The following is a 17,405-nucleotide window of genomic DNA, read 5'->3' on the forward strand; positions in this document are numbered from 1 at the left end:
GAGTCTTAGCTGAAATCTTGTCCTGAAGGCCTCCACAAATATTAGTTATGTTTTTATTGCTGTTTAAAATAAAATTTTAAAAAAACCAACAAAGCACAGCAACAAAAAACCCCAAACTGAACAAAAGCCCCTACCCAACTTTCATAGTTCAACATCTGGAAAGCTGATGGCATCCTAAAGTATTGGTACAAGTTTGCTGGCAAAGGGTCACTTCTTGCTTTCACGATGCCTCGCCTCTATACCCTCTAAGCATTGCTCTTACTCGTTAGCGGTTGGCTTCTATGTCTTGTGTGAATGCTCCTTGGTCAGGGAGGTGTTGGTTAAAAACCCTGTTTGTTTCCATCCTTCCTAATTACTTGTAGATGTGCAGAAGACAATCGTCGGCCAGTGTATTGGAGGGCTGCTTTATGCGCTCTTTTCGGGGCAACCTCTAGTTGTACTTCTAACTACGGCTCCTTTAGCACTCTACATTAATGGTAAGCCTATTAAACTTGTACGTTGGGACTGATGTGATTGTGATCGGTGTAATGGGACTTTGTACAAGAACCTTGCAATCCTGTTAGAGCTTTAGTTGCATTTGTTTAATAAATCAATGTTAAAGGGCTGCTTCTGGTGCTGAGGGGGAGGGGAGGAATTTGATTGAAGTTTGGTTAAAGTTGGTTTCGAAAGGAATCATCTTGCCTAGAAAAAACATTTTGTGAGAATAAGCATTTCTTCTGCTTCAAGAAGGAAATCTTTTTCATCTGATGGTTTTCTCATGGCTGCATTAAACCAACTTGAGATAAGAGCCTGAGACAAAGCTTTTTCTTGGTTGGGTTTTTATTTTTTATTATTGGTCTGTTAAGATGTCATCAATAGTTTTCCAGTTACAGCTGCAAGTTGGTATTACTGAGCCAGAGGTGTAAAGGAGCAAACTCAATATCTATAGCAACAATCAGATAGGCTATGACTAGCTTGGAAGGTTTAAGACGTGAAGTTTTGTCCACAGTGCAGTGACTGAGTAAACATGGTGCAAAAACATGTATGAGATCCCTTGCGCAACAGCATCCTGAAAAGTCAGTGAGAGCAAATTCCAAGGGCTAATTTTGTGGCCTTGATCCCTAGGAAAGGTGCTTTGAGCAGTGTGGGAGAATATTTTTTTCCAAGTGCTTCTCCCCATTTCTAGTGAAGGAAGGGGAGAACTGTTTAGGTTGATCCAGTGTTCGTCTAGGAGTTGTAAGAACAGAGGTTTAATGGTATCTGCCATAGGTGCGTTGCGGTGAAGTCTTGACATTGGTTCTTTTTGCCATCAAGCAGATGGGAATCATAGGATGGTAATGACAAAAGTTGCATCTGACACGTGAATGCTTCATTTTTGCAGTCATCCGAGGAATCTGTGATGACTACAACTTGGATTTCAGTGCTTTCTATGCCTGGATTGGACTGTGGAACAGCTTTTTCCTTGTGATGTACTCCCTCTTTAATTTCAGTCTTCTGATGAAGCTCTTTAAAAGGTAGCTGTTTTCAAGAAGTCATATTTTGATCAGATTATTCAGCAAATGGAAAAATTATACATTCCGCAAGCTCCTTAATTACAAACTTGCTGCAAAATGTATTTTGCAAGATGAGGCTAGTATCATATCAGCTTATTGTTCCAGCTTGAAAGAAGCTTTTAAAGATTCACTGGGTTTTGTTTCCTGAGTTGGAGTCTAACTAAAATTAGTATATTTTCATGTAAATGCATGAATATGCTGATTTTCCTTTGAGTGGAGTTGAATGCAGACTCTGCTAATGGCTATATTAATTCCTGGGATTTTTCCACAGGTCAACAGAAGAAATAATTGCACTTTTTATATCCATCACGTTTGTGCTTGATGCCTTCAAAGGCATTATTAAAGGTAAGTCTTGCAACAATGTTTTTCAGTGCAGATCTCTGCTTTGCTTCCTTGACGCAGGGAAATACAAGGCTGCAAATATGCATGGTGTTTGCTTGTTCCATGTTCATTCAGGGTCTTCGGGGGAAAAAAATGAGCGTGTGAGATTGAAGCAGCCCTGTGTCAGCGGTTTACCTGGATACGCAGAATTTCTATCAGCTCAAATATCAGTTAGCAGAGATAGAATTAGTGTCTTAACTTAGCAAATGGAGAAACCATATTAATGTTGCTGTGAAAGTCTTCCCCTGATACTGGTCTCTTTGGTCCTGGCAAAAAAAACCCGTCAAATTTAAATGCTTAGACCCCTTTCCTTGCCACATTATTAAAGCTACATGGAGGGGAGTTGAAAGAAGGGGTGAGATTGCCCATTCTTACGTGAGCCCCGAGACCCTTCTTTAATGGCAACATAAGGACTGCAGTGCCTTCCAGCGTGCTCCTAAAGCTATTCTGCCCTTTCCAACCACTTGGTCCCCATTTCTGGGTTAGATTCTTGGTGAGTATCCATGAGCAGCCTTGGGGTTTAACAAATTTCTCTGGCACCTCTCTTCCTCTTGATCAGGATTGGGAGGAGGTATTTGTGGAGGTGAAAGATGTTAGCAGAAATGCCATGTGAATGGCAACCTTTCTGTTCATCCCAGCGAGGAGTTGGCCAAGTCTGCATTCCTTGTTTTTTATGACCTCTTGTCCAACAGCCCCAAGTTTGGTCTCTCCTTTGAAATCCTTCAGGACATACCTAAGCACACGGAGCACATCCTTGTTTTCAAGATTCTCAGGCTTGGCTCATTATGGTATCTTGCATGCAAGGAGAACACCTTCAAAGAGCAGGTTTGACACTGCAAAGCAATTTGAAGCGAGATACTTCGTTGCTTCATTGGGAATCCTTAATTTGGCTCCTTGGGCATATGCTTTGATTGTGCAATCAGAGTTGTTTTTTCTCTGCAGAACACCTGCATCTTTCAGATATCCTGCTTAGACAAAGCTCGGTGAAGGAGAAGCTGTTTTGGGATACTTTTGCTTTCTCCTTGCTCGCTATGTAGCTGTGAGCTTTGCTTAATGTGTACTGTTACTGCCCTGTTCCGGAGGCATGAGACAGTCTCCCTGTGGCACTAAGGTGTTCCTCAACAGAACATTCAACTGCTCTATAAAAATTAGCAAATGCGAATGTTCACAGTGCTTCTGTAGTGTAGAGAGCTGATTTCCCATAGCAGGAGAACGGGGTGCAGGTTAAAGGTACAGAAAGCATCCATTGATCTCGGCCGCCACACTTTAAGGAATATGCAGGTAATACCTCAGAGTATTGCAGTGGGGACAGGAGAGGATCCTGGAAGTTAATTAGCGTAATTAGTGAATTAGTATAATTCTCCCTTGTACTTGGGAAGAGCTCAATTTATGGGAACAACAGTGGTAAAATCAAACCAACATTCCCCTCATTTGCCAGCTCATGTTGGCTTCAGCTGCATCTGGAAGTGTTTGATGCATCAACAGATAGGACCCCAGGTCCAGCCATCTTCCCAGATGCAGAAGGGCACCGATGCTGGCAGGCACAGACCTTATCTTTAACCCTCTCAGTGCTCATATTTAAACACATGACACCAGTGCAGCTCATGGCCGCACACTCATCTTTCTTCTTCCACTCCTGTTTTGTAGCAGGAGGTGATGGTTGCTGCCGCCACCTCCTCCTCCTGCTCAAAACTTTGGTTGAGCAGTTAAGAAGAGAAAGCTGGTATCTTCTTCATGCTGTTAAATGTGTCCTGGTAATGGCTGCCTAGCTGACAGGGACTTTTGCCTTCCTTAGTGCCAGGGGTCATGCTGCTTTTGCTCAGATATGTCTTCCTAAGTCTGTTCATAGCCTTGATTTTTTGCAAGATACTCATACATGTGCAGGAAAGAAGGGGGGAGGGATGCGATACTGTACAGAGGAATCAAGCCATGTGTGTTCACACTATCCTGGTGACACTTTGTTTTTGCCATGTGGCCCAGCCACCGGAGCTGTGTTTGTTTGATCTTGACATTTGCACTTTGCAGGAAACGGCGGTGAACCGGCTGGAGCAAACAAAGCGAGTTAATGTTGTTGGAGGGAACTTGAGCACACGCTAGGCTTGAGAAAGGCTCTGTTTCAGCGAGGGCACCACCTGCGTGGCTGCGCTCTCTGAACGTGGGCAACAAGATTCACTTAGCTCTGTTATAAAAACAAACTATAAATCTGCAGGAATCAAATACTTTATAGCAAGTCTGTGGTGCAGGATGAAGGCCTCCGCTAGCCGTCTTGGCATATTCTTGTTGCTTTAACTAAAATACAAAAGTCAAAGTTTCTTCTCTTGTATCCAGGATTGAGTGGAGCAATGCTACCTACTTTTGAAGTGGGTGCAAATTGAATTGCAGCCTGAGAGGTAGTGTACATAGATGTAGTCATGCTGGACACAGGGCACCAAAGATGTGCTCAGCCCTAAATGTATTATTGCACTATAGCCAAGAGTGGGAAATTGAGAAAATCCACAAGACCTCCAAAAAAGTAACTTGTTTCTTATTTGTTCAAGTCCAAATCTAAATACAGAGGCATGCAAATACATTCTGCATAGTTGCCGAGTTGTATGTGCTGTCGGTTTATCGTACGCTCAGTAATTGCACGTGTCTCTAGGACTTTGTAACGCTTAGGGTCAGCTGAGATGGTGAACAGGCTTTTAGCCCTGGCCAGCTGCTAATCCCCAGGAAATACTGCCATAATCATTTTTGTTATGACAAAAGTGTCCTTTAATGTTCATAGCCGGAAACTGCAAATCTTCCAACAACCCGTTCTGTGCTGGTGTGTGGGTCACGGCAGTGCTCTGTGCCTCAGTTTACCTGTTTGTAAAGCAGGCGTGGGTGTCCTGCCTGGGCTGGACACAGCTGCGAGGATGGAGGGAGGAAATGATAGCAGAACCTCTTCCGTAGCACACGATGCAGGAATACGCAGTGCTAACGGAGGTCGTAATGAGATAGGTTCCCCCAGTAAGGAGCATTCTTGTGCTTTAAGAGTGCAATGATCTTCTCATTTCTGGCTCCTGCTGAGAGCAAATTGAAAGGTTAAATCTTCAACTGTAAACTTTCTATGATCTTTAAATTTATATACGGAAGTATTGAATGTGAAGTAACTGGTCTTTTCTCTCGTGACCTACATGCCCTATTGACCCCATCCACTTGTCCAATGCCTGGACGACTCTTAAAACACAAAGGTGGTACCAGAAAGATTATTACTGCTGTTAAAATGGCAGCATGGCTAAACATGGGGCACTTTACACTAGGGTGAGCTCCAAACCAGCAGTAACACAGACTGTGCTTCGGCCAAATGCAAGGCGGTTGCAAATACCAATTGTGCTTTGCAAGAATGTTTAAAGTTTGTTTTGCTTGTTTTCAAATATTTAGAATTACAATTTGTTTTGCCTGCTTTCTCTGTGGCTACTGCAGATGGAAAAGCTGAGGTGCTTGGGGTTTTCAGAAACTTGATGATTATTTGGGGGTGGGAGGAAACGTTATGGGGAGCGTTATAGCCTAAGCTTCAGTTTGTTGTATTTTTTGCCTAAAGAGGATGGTCTTGCCCTGAACTTCTAAGTTTCCCTATGCAAAGTGTGAAGGGGTATTTTGACTAAAGCAGAGAAAGGTAGAGGGACTGCAAAGTTCTGACATGGTGGTTTCCATCCTCTTGTATCTTCCCATTGGTATGAGGGAGAGCGGGTGCTGCCTGCTGCTATCTGATCGCATAACGTGGGAGTACCAAGGCTGCAAAGCCCAACTCCGATCTGGTTTCCCTTGCTCCTTGTGGCACCTCAGGCTCTTGTTCCCCAAAGAGGCGAAATCATCCCCAAACCACATTGATATGCTGGGAGCCAGCCAATGCCATAGAAATGGGAACACAGCTGTCTAAATGCCCAAGAGCAAGAGTGTATTGACAACTGTTAATTACTTATATAAATGCCTCTGAGCTAACCTAATACATTTGTGGACAGTTCCAGAGGCGTTACTGGGTGTTTCACTTGTACGGGTTTACTTCAGGTGCTCTGTAACTCTTTCAATTTGCAGTGTAAATCTAAATGTTCTGCCACGTTTTGCATGTCATCAACGCCTATCTTTAAAATCTGGACCAGCCTTGGAGGAAAAGTAATTACTGTACATTTTGTAGTCCACTTAAGGATCTGTGCAGCCTGGCTGCTCTTAATTTTTCCAGAGATCCTGATGGAATTTGTTTACTAGGCTGCTGAAAGTAGATGTCTCGTGTGTGTGTGTGTATATATATATTATATATATATAAAAATATATATATAAGAGCAGTGATTCCAGTGCTAGCACCAAAATCACATAAATAATTAGCACTGGAAGTCCTTACGGTTCAAACGTGTTGCTTTAGACCAATTTAACTTTTACCTGTTAAAATAAGTGAAAAAATATATTTGTAAAGCGCTAGCTTTGTAAGAGAAGCAGCTCTCCTGATTTCTTTTTACTGGTTTGAGGGGTAGAGCTATAAACCTGGTGGAGCATAACGTTAATACTGCATGATCAAGCAAGAAAGAACCACTTTATTTTACTTGCTTTGATTGTCACAAACCTATCCTAATGCTTGCCTGTTGGTTGTTTGTACAGTTTTTAAGAAATATTACTACCATGGGCGCACAGGAGACAGTTACTTGGAAAAAGCACGAACTGATGCTATTCCAAGCCTCGGCATCAATACCACCTTCTTGATGAATTCATCAGTGAGCAGATCCATGTCCCTAGAGAATCAAACAGGCACGCATGATGTGCATTATGGACGTGAAACTGCCGTCCTTAGTCTCATGTTGATGTTGGGTACCCTTTGGCTTGGTCATACGCTCTATCAGTTTAAGAAAAGGTGAGTTACTTCAGTCTTAGAGCTCAGACTACTGATTATTTCATATTACCTGTGAGGAATCGCTAATGGTTTAGATCTTAATTTTGTAACCCAGAAAAATCAGGTGGAACTCTTCCATTAGTGGTGGTGGAAGCCAAAGCCAGAGGTGAACTTGGCTGGCCACCTGGAAAATGTTAGCAGCAGAACAAAATGTTCGGTCACTGGACGATGCCCTTCCGTATTTGGTTTAGGTGTCGCAAGTGACTTTTTAGAAAGCTGTGGGTGAACCATGTATTTCATGTTGCAACTCCTGTAACTCCCCCCCCCAAAATAGGCATTGAACCGTTTTGGTGGGCAAAAATCCCTGATGGTGCTTGGAGGTCTACTGGGAATGTACCTTCAGTGTACTCTTGGGAGTTAAATGCCCACCCAGCTCTAATTTGGGTTTTACTCCCATTGCCCTCAAAACTCGTTATTTGAAATGCTTGAGTAAGCAATTAAACTAAAGTGGAAATGAGACATAAATTGGTGCTTGGAAGACTTTTTTCCTAGCTTGCATCTTAGTTTTTTGTTTCTTTACGGGTTTTGCTTATGCATTCGTCAACCTTCAAAGGCTATAGATTCCAGAGGATTTAAGGCTGAATTAAAGACTAATTCTTCACTCCAAGTATCTCTTTAGAATTGCAAGATTGGACTGAATTTTCACTTGTTAAAGCATTAATGCTATCTGGATTGAGCAATTGTCCCTACAGTGTGGTGTTGATGGAAATTTTTTGTCTTTAAATTGCAGCCCATATTTGCATGCGAGAGTACGTGAAATTCTGTCCGACTGTGCCTTACCGATTTCAGTTCTGACTTTCTCTGTTGTGGGTTCCTATATCTTCAAGGAAATCGAAAGTAAGTTACGTTTTTTTATTCTCTGGAATACTGGAGTGTGTGAAAAAGAAATGAAATCCTAGGAAGGTTTTGCTAAAAAACAGCTAAGTTCTTCCATATAACTTCACAAATACTGTGTGTACCTCCATCCCAAGAGCTCAGATTTCCTCAGTATTAGATTTAATTCATTCGAAACCCTAATCAAACGAGGCTGAGTGAAGTTTTTTCTCCAGACAAATTATTCCAGTGTGTCCTTTCATTTCAATGTAATTTAAAGTATGTATCTCTTAGAATAAAGAGGAGCAACAATTTCTGGCAAAGAACAAAGGGCAGAGTAATTACCAGGCAGGAAGGGTTGTTGCCAATCATACAGACGTAGAGTTGATGATTCCAGTCTGTCCTCTTTGTCACCAGTTTACGTTTTCCTAATTTAGGTGAAATGGTGCAGAGCATCTGGGCAGTTCTAAGTTACACAAGGAAATCTGAAAATGAGACACCATTCATTGGCCAAATAGATCAGCTTTTCCATATCAGGAAGCGATAATGGGGACAGGAATTGCATTGTCCTGTGGTGACGTGAGTGGGTGATGTGAGGAAATGTATGGAAACAAATAAGAAATGGCTTTTTCTGTGATGGCTGTTCCATCCACTTGGCCACATATCATTTTACAATCCATGTGTGACTTATCCCTAGTCATGGATTTCTTCCAATGGCAGGGAAGTAGGGGCATTTTATACTAAAATACCTTGCACGGCTTGTTGGATATGAGGAAGTTTTAAACCGCCTCTGTCAGTTAATTAACTGAGCAGGAGGAGTATACTGCTAGTTAGAAATAAGGTTTTCTAATCTAAAAATGCCTCACATCTGTGGAAAACAAGTTTCCCTCTTTTGTTTTGCTCAAATATATGTAATGCCTCACTAGAACTAGCAGTAATCTGTCAAATCAGGATGGCAGCCAAGTTCTAAGAGGATGGAGGAAAAAAATAAACTAAAACAGCTAGACGAGCGTGTCTTGTATGGCCGCCTGCCTCCCACATGCCAGAGCATCGCGCCTGGTTTGCTGCGTTGGTTCCCGATAGTTCGTGGTGTGGGTAAAACATTACTTGAGTTCGTGTGGGTGGTTGGACAAGAAGGTGCCTCCTAACACCATTCCCTTCCTCTTTCCAGTGTCCAAATTTAACTACAATCCATCTGAGAGCTTGTTCGTGCTGGCCCCGTCCAGTCCCTCTCCATCGGGTCAGTGATGAGCGCCATGGGGCTGGGGTTCCTCCTGTCAATGCTCTTCTTCATAGAGCAGAACATCGTGGCATCGCTCACAAATGCCCCAGAGAACAGGTAATACTTTCGGTACTCTTCTCCCTCTGTGGAGGGACGTCCTTGAGTTTCTTCCCAGCACTGCTTGTCCAAAGCTTGTCTGAATATCAGGGAAGATATTCAGGACATGTTCTTCAGAACTTCTGTTGTCATAGATGAAAGTAACTCTACTGCTTAGCTTCTCACCATCCCCAAAACCCAATATTGTGGCAGTGAGTCAAAAGTGCAAAGCATCAATGAGCTCATGACATCAGCCTGCTTCTTCTTTGCCCCTGTGTGGATGTTACGTAGACATTTGGTATGGTTTGAGGTCTGTGGATGTACCTCCAGAATATTTAGGGAGTGTCTGACACATGTGGCCACTTGCACTGCTCTTGCAGTACAGAGAAGTTTTTGAAAATGAAAAGTCAATGACCTGCATAAATGTCATAGCGTGATATGCTGCAGTTGAGCATCAGAAAAGAAGTGTTTGGAGCTGTTAGTCTCCAACTGAAAAGGTGGAAGTGAAGTAAAACAGTATGTCTAATGTCTGATAGGTCTGATTTATGTGCAAACTTGAGTGAAGATGTTGTACTATTAAAATATTCCCTCTGATGGTTTTTGTGCCAACTGCAATCAGATGTGATTTCGAGAATGAATGTGTATGACACTTTTTCCAGGGAAACCACCATGTCTCAGAGGATTTTTTGCTCATGTAATGTGTGGGAGGGTTCTCTCCTTGCATAATGTACATTAGCATTCTCCGTGTTGTAGCTGGAGTGACGCTGAATTAGGGGAAAGAAGACAAGCTCAAATGCAGTTATACTAATTTGGTTTTCTTTGACCATGTGATTTTTTCCTCTTATCTTTATTATATCCCTTTAAAGTGTTGCATAAATCTGTAGTGTTAAGTAGGTCATCTCTTTCCTAATATGAGTTTCTTCTAAACTTTTGGTGTTTTCCACTAGAGTGCCTTTAAGGAACGTAAAATATTCTTTGGAGTTCTTCATAGTGTTTTTCATAATGCTCTTTGTATGTGTGTTGAGCTACACAAGCTCAGTGGAGCCTATCCATTGGTCAAAGCAGGTGTATATCACACAGTGCTGCAAGGCTGCTGAGACCAAACAGTGTCCCAAGGGGACTAAAATGATGCTGCTGTTAGATGTATGGCCTTTGTACATAGAAAGCCCTCTGAAAAGGGCAGACAGGACAATCAAACGATAACCCTGGAGATGCTGAAGATGCCTTTGCTCTAAGAAAGCAGCACATGCTTTCAAAGTGTGAGCCAACACAGGAAATGTGTTTACAATCCCACCCTTCCTGCCAGCACCTTCCAGCTTCAGAGGCATTGCAATGTAGACATCTACCTGACCTAGTCACCCCGTGGCCTCCTCAGTCGATGGAGGTGAGCACTTCCAGTGAGATGAGTCTTTTTGTTCCAAAACTGAACCCCACCCAAGATTTCTGCTGCCCAATGGCATCTGCTATTGTTTGAGAGAGACATTAGGCATAGATCTTCATGTGCTGGGTCATGTCTACTAGCTCCATGTACCTCATGTCCTAGAGCATCTCGGATGGCTCCAAATCTCTGCTTGCACCTTGAACGAAGCTTGCTTGGGTGGCATTAAGACACCTAAGTGGTGCTCCCTTTCCAGTTGATGGTGCCTGTAGAGCAATTCAGCAGATCCCTTGTGTTGTCAGAGTGACAACTGCTGTCTGCTCTGATGGCCAGGCAGAAACACAGCTATAGACCTTTAAGTTAGGTATCAAAGTCTGAGAGCTGAATCCTTCCCCAGCCTTTTTCTAAACTTTACTCATAGTATCTGAGCAGTTGGTACCAGATGGGTATATTCAGGAAAGGGGCAGACCTTGCAAAAAAAATAGCAAGGTTAAACTAGATGCGAGTTCAGTGTTAGCAACTGCTCCTCTGTGTAGTCCTTGCACAGTGAATGTGAAGTGGTCAGCTTCCTTGGTGAAGGCTGCCAGTTTCCCCCTCCACTAACAAACAAAACGGGGAGGCTACCCCGCGTTCACTAGTTAGGAGCATATCTCCTTGGTTGACTACTAAGGAGGAGCTGAAGCTTAATGAATTCATGTCCTATTTTCTTATCATACAGTAGCAGTTACATAATTAGGGGATTACTGCAGCATACTGAGCACATGTTCTGCTCGTGGGGAAGGAGGGAGATCGGGGTTAAAAACAAGACGGGTGGGAAACTTCAGTGTCAGTAGTTTGGCAACCCATGCCCAGATTACTAACCACTCCCCACATGGATTCTGCTAGCAGATATACGTGTATATTTTGAGTGGACTCTGCAATAAACGTAGTGGCAAAACGCTGATGAAATTTTCATGGGCTGTTATTTTAGTGGGTTGCCTTTCTGCTCAGCATTGTTCTTTCCAGGCGATGACTGCTTTGGGAGCAAACTATCAAGTTTCATTACCTTTTGTGTTCATGTAACGCAGACTGTAAAGCAGGAGGAGTGTGAAATCGCTCTGCGCGTGGAAGTGCACTTTGGTGTTTAGCATTCGAGCTCAGGTTCAGCAAGAACAGCCTGGTACAGTTTGCACTGGGTGTAACTGCTGTCAACAAAAACCTCGTTTCAGGTTGGTGAAAGGAACAGCTTATCACTGGGACCTCCTGCTCGTTGCGCTGATTAACACGGGGCTGTCCGTCTTCGGCCTCCCATGGATCCATGCTGCCTTCCCTCACTCCCCAATGCACGTCCGTGCCCTGGCCTATGTGGAGGAGAGGGTTGAAAACGGACACATCTACGAGACGTAAGTAGGAACCGCGGAGCTGTTTTGGGTCTCTTTGGTTTCATTTGTGGTTTCCTAATCCTTTGAGTACAGTGGGTTATGTGGTTGGGGAGTTAGCTGTCATCTTGAAGACCTGCAAGATAGGAAAGTGGAGGGGAGATGAACCAAATGAAACCACCTCAGCCAGCACGGCCTATGACCTGGCTTCATCCCCCCTCACCAAAGCGCTTGTTTTAAGACAAATTTATGCTCTTGTCAGTGGCTGGCAGCAGCCAGCAGGGATTCCACCCACTCTGGTGCAAATTCTCTTCTGGAAGAGTCGGCCAAGGCCTTTTTCAGGTTTATCCTTGTGGAAACTGAGGAGATGCTTTGGCCAGATCTTTCCAGATGTCTTCACCAGAAAAAATCCAGTCTGATTCATTGCCTGAAACCTGTCTGGTGGTTATTACAAAGGGTAGGAAAAATGCAGCATTATTTCAGAGCTCCCATAGCATCTTCCACCACGTTTCGGGAAGGCGGGATGCTTATTAAATTCTCTTGGTTTTATGTAAAAGCAACTGTGAAGCCATGCCTGGGTCACGCCTTTCTATTCTATTCTAAGACCAGCTTTTTTGCTGTTCTGACTTGTCTGATACACTCTTATCAGAGACCTATTTAAAGAAAGAAAAAAAATTAAACCCCTAATTTCTCATGAAACCTGCTCCTGAATAGAGATTATCTGGTCTGTTTGATCTCAGTATGTTACAGTTCATTGCTTTTACCTCAGAAGTGGTAATTTCCACTCACATGCCGTTAGTTTTAATTATCCTGTCTTGGTTTCCATTTTCAGAGTTGCCACTTATCAAAAGTGAGGCTAAGTGGTCATTTACTTTGGGGGATGGAGTGGGGTCTGTCTTTTAATTTCAGTCTCGCCTTCACGCTGTTCTTGGTGCCAGCTGGCGCAGCCCAACCTGGTACAGCTGCTTTTTGGGTCAGCGATGGACAGATCTCACCTTCCACATCTGGAAATTGAGTCCTGCTGCTCCCTGCAATGCTTTTACAGACCTTTCCTGGGAGATCAGTCCCTTGGGCTTGTATTCCCATTGGTGTGTGTTGGTATTAGTTGTTCCCGCAACTAGATCTGTCTTGAATAAATGCTAAACCCTATTTCAAAAAAAGCAACTTTGTAATTTGAGTTCTGTAGGGTTTTAATCTATGCCCTTGCTGCTGGTGTCCATGATCTGCTCTGGAATATCTCTGCTCTCCATTTTTTTTTGTGAGATGCAGAATTTACACTTTGAAACCCATGTGCCAAGCCTCCCTCCTGTGTATTCTGTTGTCAGTTTTAATACCTGGTGGCTTTTTTCCTCTTTTGCCGCCCACTGTCTTGATTCTTCATTCTGGCTTCTCCTTGACAAAGTCAAGTCCCCTGCCTGAATTAAGGACTACCTTCTGCCCTTGTCCTCTGCTCCTTCACCCAGCTGCCCAAAAAGAGCATGGAGAGTCTTCTTTGGCCATGCTAACCTAGACATGGCTCCAGTGATTATCCTGAAAGGGCTGAGGGATGCCCTAATGTCACTAAGCATGTTCCCTCGCAGCACAGCTCGTCCTCTGCTGGAGGCGAATCAATATGTAAATGAGTGCTGTGAACTGGATATTGGGAGTGACAAAGGGAATGAGGATTTCCTAGTTATTTGAACTCCCTTTGAGACTGAAGCTTTTTGTTCTCTGCAAAGTATTGAGCTGTAAACAGGAGGCTCCGAGCAATGTTGTCTTTTTTTTCTCTTAGCCAGCTCTGCTGAAAAAGAAATGTACTGAAGCTCAATTAGAAAATCAGGAGTTCTTTCAGCACTGGCTCCTTTCCTGCACTCAAATCAAAGCTCTCAGCAAGGAGGATGATATAAACAAGAATAAAGATCTGTCACGATGAAAGCAAAATTTTCTTCTCCCCTGTAGAGTAACCACTTAAGTTTCATGTGGCAATCTGGAAAGAGGCTCTGATTACTCATATGGAGGTCGTCGGGAACGGCTAATCCCGTGCTAGCTGTATTGGAAGGATTCTGGGGAAGTGAGCCTGGATTACGCTCTTTCATCTCCCTTAATTACTTCATTTCTATTGCAGCAGAGACTTTCTGGAGTGTTTCCTCAAGGGCCCAACCAGATTCTGAACACGTGCAAATTACAGGGTTTCTTCTGTTGGCTTAATGTGACTGTTCGTGATGTCCTTACCCTGGAAATAAGAAGGGTGCTAGAATTGGCAGAAGACCAATTTGAGGCTGGGAACTTCAGCTTCAAAGACCTCATGTTTGGTCAATTATGAGCAATTTTAACTATGTTCTGATAAGAAATTCCAAACCACTTTAAGTGGCATTAGCAGGAGCTGGCAGTAGTAGTTGCAGTACATCTTGTATGCGATCAAACACTCTTCAGTGCTGTGACTGCTGCATCCCCAAGGGATGACAGCAGAAAATTTCATGAACTTCAAAAATCCATTACCAAAGGGCTGCTACCCTGAGCTGTTCTGTACTTGCAGAGTTGTATCTGATAGATATGAAGCCACCACATTTCAAACTTTGATCCTGAGCTCTTTGGTTTGCATGATGTTACCTGCAAGGAACCTAGCAGACTTGTGCGTGCTCAGACTGATGCTTGCAGGTCACGAGCATCCCCAGCAGTGGGTTAATCTTTGCCTGATATAGCGGAACTGCTTCCTCTGTAGCTTGCCCGATGAGAAAGCCAGGGGAACTCTTGCTGTACCTGGATGAGGCTAAATCACTTAGCGCATTCTTTCATTCCTGCTTTACAGGGCCACTTGAGAGGCTTGTAGTGGTTCTGGTAGCTCTGAAGTAGTCTGACCACTCCTTATCGGACTATCAAATTACTCTGAATTAGCACTTGCAGTTGCACTTTAAGCTGCTTGGCTCTGTTCATCTCCAAGACTTCTGTTCTGTGGTGATCCAGACGTGGAGGCAATGGAAAGGGTGCCAAACTATATCCACCTAGGTGGTGTCCCAGTTCTTCCCGAGCTGGCAAGAGCAGTCTGCAGGTAAGAGTGAAGTGCTCTACTCTCCCTTGGCTTCTCTAGGCATTGGCAGGGACCTCTTGACATAGGAGACTTCTAAGAGGATCTGAACAAAATCTGTTTGGAAAGAGGAAAGCTGTGGTTTCTGCTGTTTAAACCTAGCCAGGGGAGGGGGGAGGTTACTTAGGGGTTAACACCTCCTGTGGCTCTTCTGTGCATCCTCTCTTGGTAATCCTAGATAACATGTATGCTCTGCCCCATTACCCACCAAGGAATTCAAGTGTTGTCCTCAGGACTTTGTGTACTGTTCGTGATATCTGTTGTTCCTTAGGTCTCATGACCGCTTGTGTTAATTCTGCCATGTTACCCAAATCCTGAGAGCAAGCTTTAGGCTGTTACCCTTTCCCTCTCTCTCTAAATACAGGTGTGGAAGGCTCCTTCATCCCCACAGCTTCATTATGCTCTTGAATGTGTAAACAGATTTGAAGTTCGACCTGACCTTACTTATAAACAAGACTCTCAAAAACTTAATATTGCAAGAATTCACTGGGAAGCCATCTTCTTTAGGGCAGAAGGGATTACGAAGTCCCAGCAGTGTATATGTGAGAGGGAAATGTGTTCTGATAGATCTCATGGCTGGCTCTTGTGTTAATCCTCAGAGTATTTTGTGTACAGGGTTAATTTGGAATATGAGGCCTCACATCCAGGGAATGAGGCCACTAGATGACACCAAAACCGCCTATGGACAAGAATTTCTCCTGATAACAGGGATTTACTCACTAGCTTACCCACTGAATTGGTGGATTTATCTTCTCAAAAAAAGTTACGTTAAGAATCCTCCTTTTCTCTATTTATAAGTAGTCTTGAAAGATGAGAGTTTTCTTTCCTCCTATTGTTTCTGGTAATTCTTTTCAAACTAGGAGGAGATGCTCACAGGTTTAGTTGAAGCGAAAAGAAAACAAAGCGACCTCCCCTCACCCTCCAAATAGGTTCTGAAAGTTGCTGTGTGCTTTCCTGTCAGTCTTCGTGCCCCCCTCCCCCCAATAAAAAAAAAAATCTATCTGTGGTCTGTCAGCTCTGGAAAATGTGCATTAATTAATTACATGTTTTGCATGGTAATAAGCAATTTGCAGTGCAACTGCTATTATCCACAGCAGAATTAAATTTCTATCTCCCTGCGTAGCGCTCTCAGCATTCCCTTCCACATAAACAAGGAGATCCTCATATACATCAAAAATGCTGACTTGCAGTCAAGAGAGTGCAGGCTTTTTTTTTTTTTTACAAGAGGTTCATTAGTTCCCACAGAAGTCAATGAGTTTTCTTTTGGACAGAAGCCAATTGCATATGCACTGGGTAAATCGAGGAAAGGATTACTGCCCAGAAAGAGGATTCTTGCCTCGGGTTTTTTTTTGTTTTGTTTGTTTTTTGTTTTTTTTTTTTCAATGTGCTAAACAGAATTAGTTCAGAGGGCAGTTTAGTTCAGGATAGGATCTGTGGAGCTTTGCAGAAGGGGAATTTGGCATTTTTCCAGCTGCTCTCTTTGAGCTGTGGATTAAGTGCCTGGCCTGGATCCAGCAGAGCTTTGCCTTCTCAGTGTCAGCACGGGGCCAGAAGTGCTGATCTCAGTGCAGTGGAGATGAGTTTCCCTTTCCCGAGCGGCACGTGTCCTGCACCTACGCAGAGTAGTGAGCCCCAGCGATAAGCTTACATGGATACTGAGATATTATCCTACTCCCCTCATCCCTGTTTTCTTGCTTCCAGGATTGTGAGTGTGAAGGAGACCCGGCTGACAAGTCTAGTGGCAAACTTCTTGGTTGGCCTCTCGCTCCTGCTCCTCCCTTTCCCTCTCCAGTGGATCCCAAAGCCGGTCCTCTATGGCCTCTTCCTCTACATCGCGTTGACCTCCATTGATGGGAACCAGCTCTTTGAAAGGGTGGCTCTTCTGCTCAAAGAACAGGTACGCAGACTTGGGGCACCAGCCTGGTGGAACAGAGAAGGAAATTGTATTTACAACCTTAGCACCAAACTGCGCTAGGAGCTAACGTGGAAAGCTGCTGGTGTTGGGACTGGGGTTACCCCCAAAACTCATGTTCTCAGGAGGCTGATTTCCAGCTCCAACCTGCGCTTTGCATATCCCTTTCACCTTTCTCTGCGAAGTGGGAGTGAAACTTGATGTCTGTACTTTAGCCTGGCTGCTACTGAGACATGAGCGAGACAAGTCTTTTCCATTAAAGCGGACAAATGAGTGGGAGAATAATGCAGTGTCAAACAACAAAAGTGGCATGGTTATTGTTGGGTTAAAAAAGGTGGTAGCTGAATTGCTCATAGAATGGCACTGCGTCTTGTCTGTCTTTCAAATTCTGCATAAATTGCTTTCTGCATTTCCCTGCCACAAAAGCGTTTGAGCTTTCTTGTTCAGAGCGATGCCTCGGATATAATCCTTCTCTTTTCAGTCTGCTAAGACTTGCTCTGGAGCCCCTATCTCCAGAAGGCAAAAATGAGTGCATGAATGGAGCCAGGATGGCTGCTACCAGTGAAGACACCCCCTAAACTGTGTAGAGTGCGAACCAAAAATACATTCAAACAATGCCTTTAAAAAAAAAAAAATTGCAAAACTGTTGCTCCCTGAATGTAGGGTGTTTGTAAGTTTTAAAAACCCACTGTGATATGGTGTCAGCTGTAGAGTACATGCATTTTAAAAATAATAATAAAAAATAT

General features: G+C 43.5%; 1 protein-coding gene across 1 annotated transcript in view; it reads left to right on the top strand.

Moving 5' to 3' along the window:
- SLC4A11 (solute carrier family 4 member 11) overlaps nucleotides 1–17,405 on the top strand; it is a 140,797-nt gene that overhangs the window by 117,325 nt on the left and 6,067 nt on the right. The window contains 9 exon segments of the mRNA XM_050895679.1: nucleotides 363–476; nucleotides 1,361–1,493; nucleotides 1,804–1,877; nucleotides 6,528–6,777; nucleotides 7,547–7,653; nucleotides 8,801–8,845; nucleotides 8,848–8,968; nucleotides 11,534–11,707; nucleotides 16,449–16,644. Of these exon segments, the coding sequence (XP_050751636.1) occupies nucleotides 363–476; nucleotides 1,361–1,493; nucleotides 1,804–1,877; nucleotides 6,528–6,777; nucleotides 7,547–7,653; nucleotides 8,801–8,845; nucleotides 8,848–8,968; nucleotides 11,534–11,707; nucleotides 16,449–16,644 (1,214 nt within the window).

Source organism: Gymnogyps californianus, chromosome 4 (genome assembly GCF_018139145.2).
Source record: "Gymnogyps californianus isolate 813 chromosome 4, ASM1813914v2, whole genome shotgun sequence".
Classification (NCBI taxonomy): Eukaryota; Metazoa; Chordata; class Aves; order Accipitriformes; family Cathartidae; genus Gymnogyps; species Gymnogyps californianus.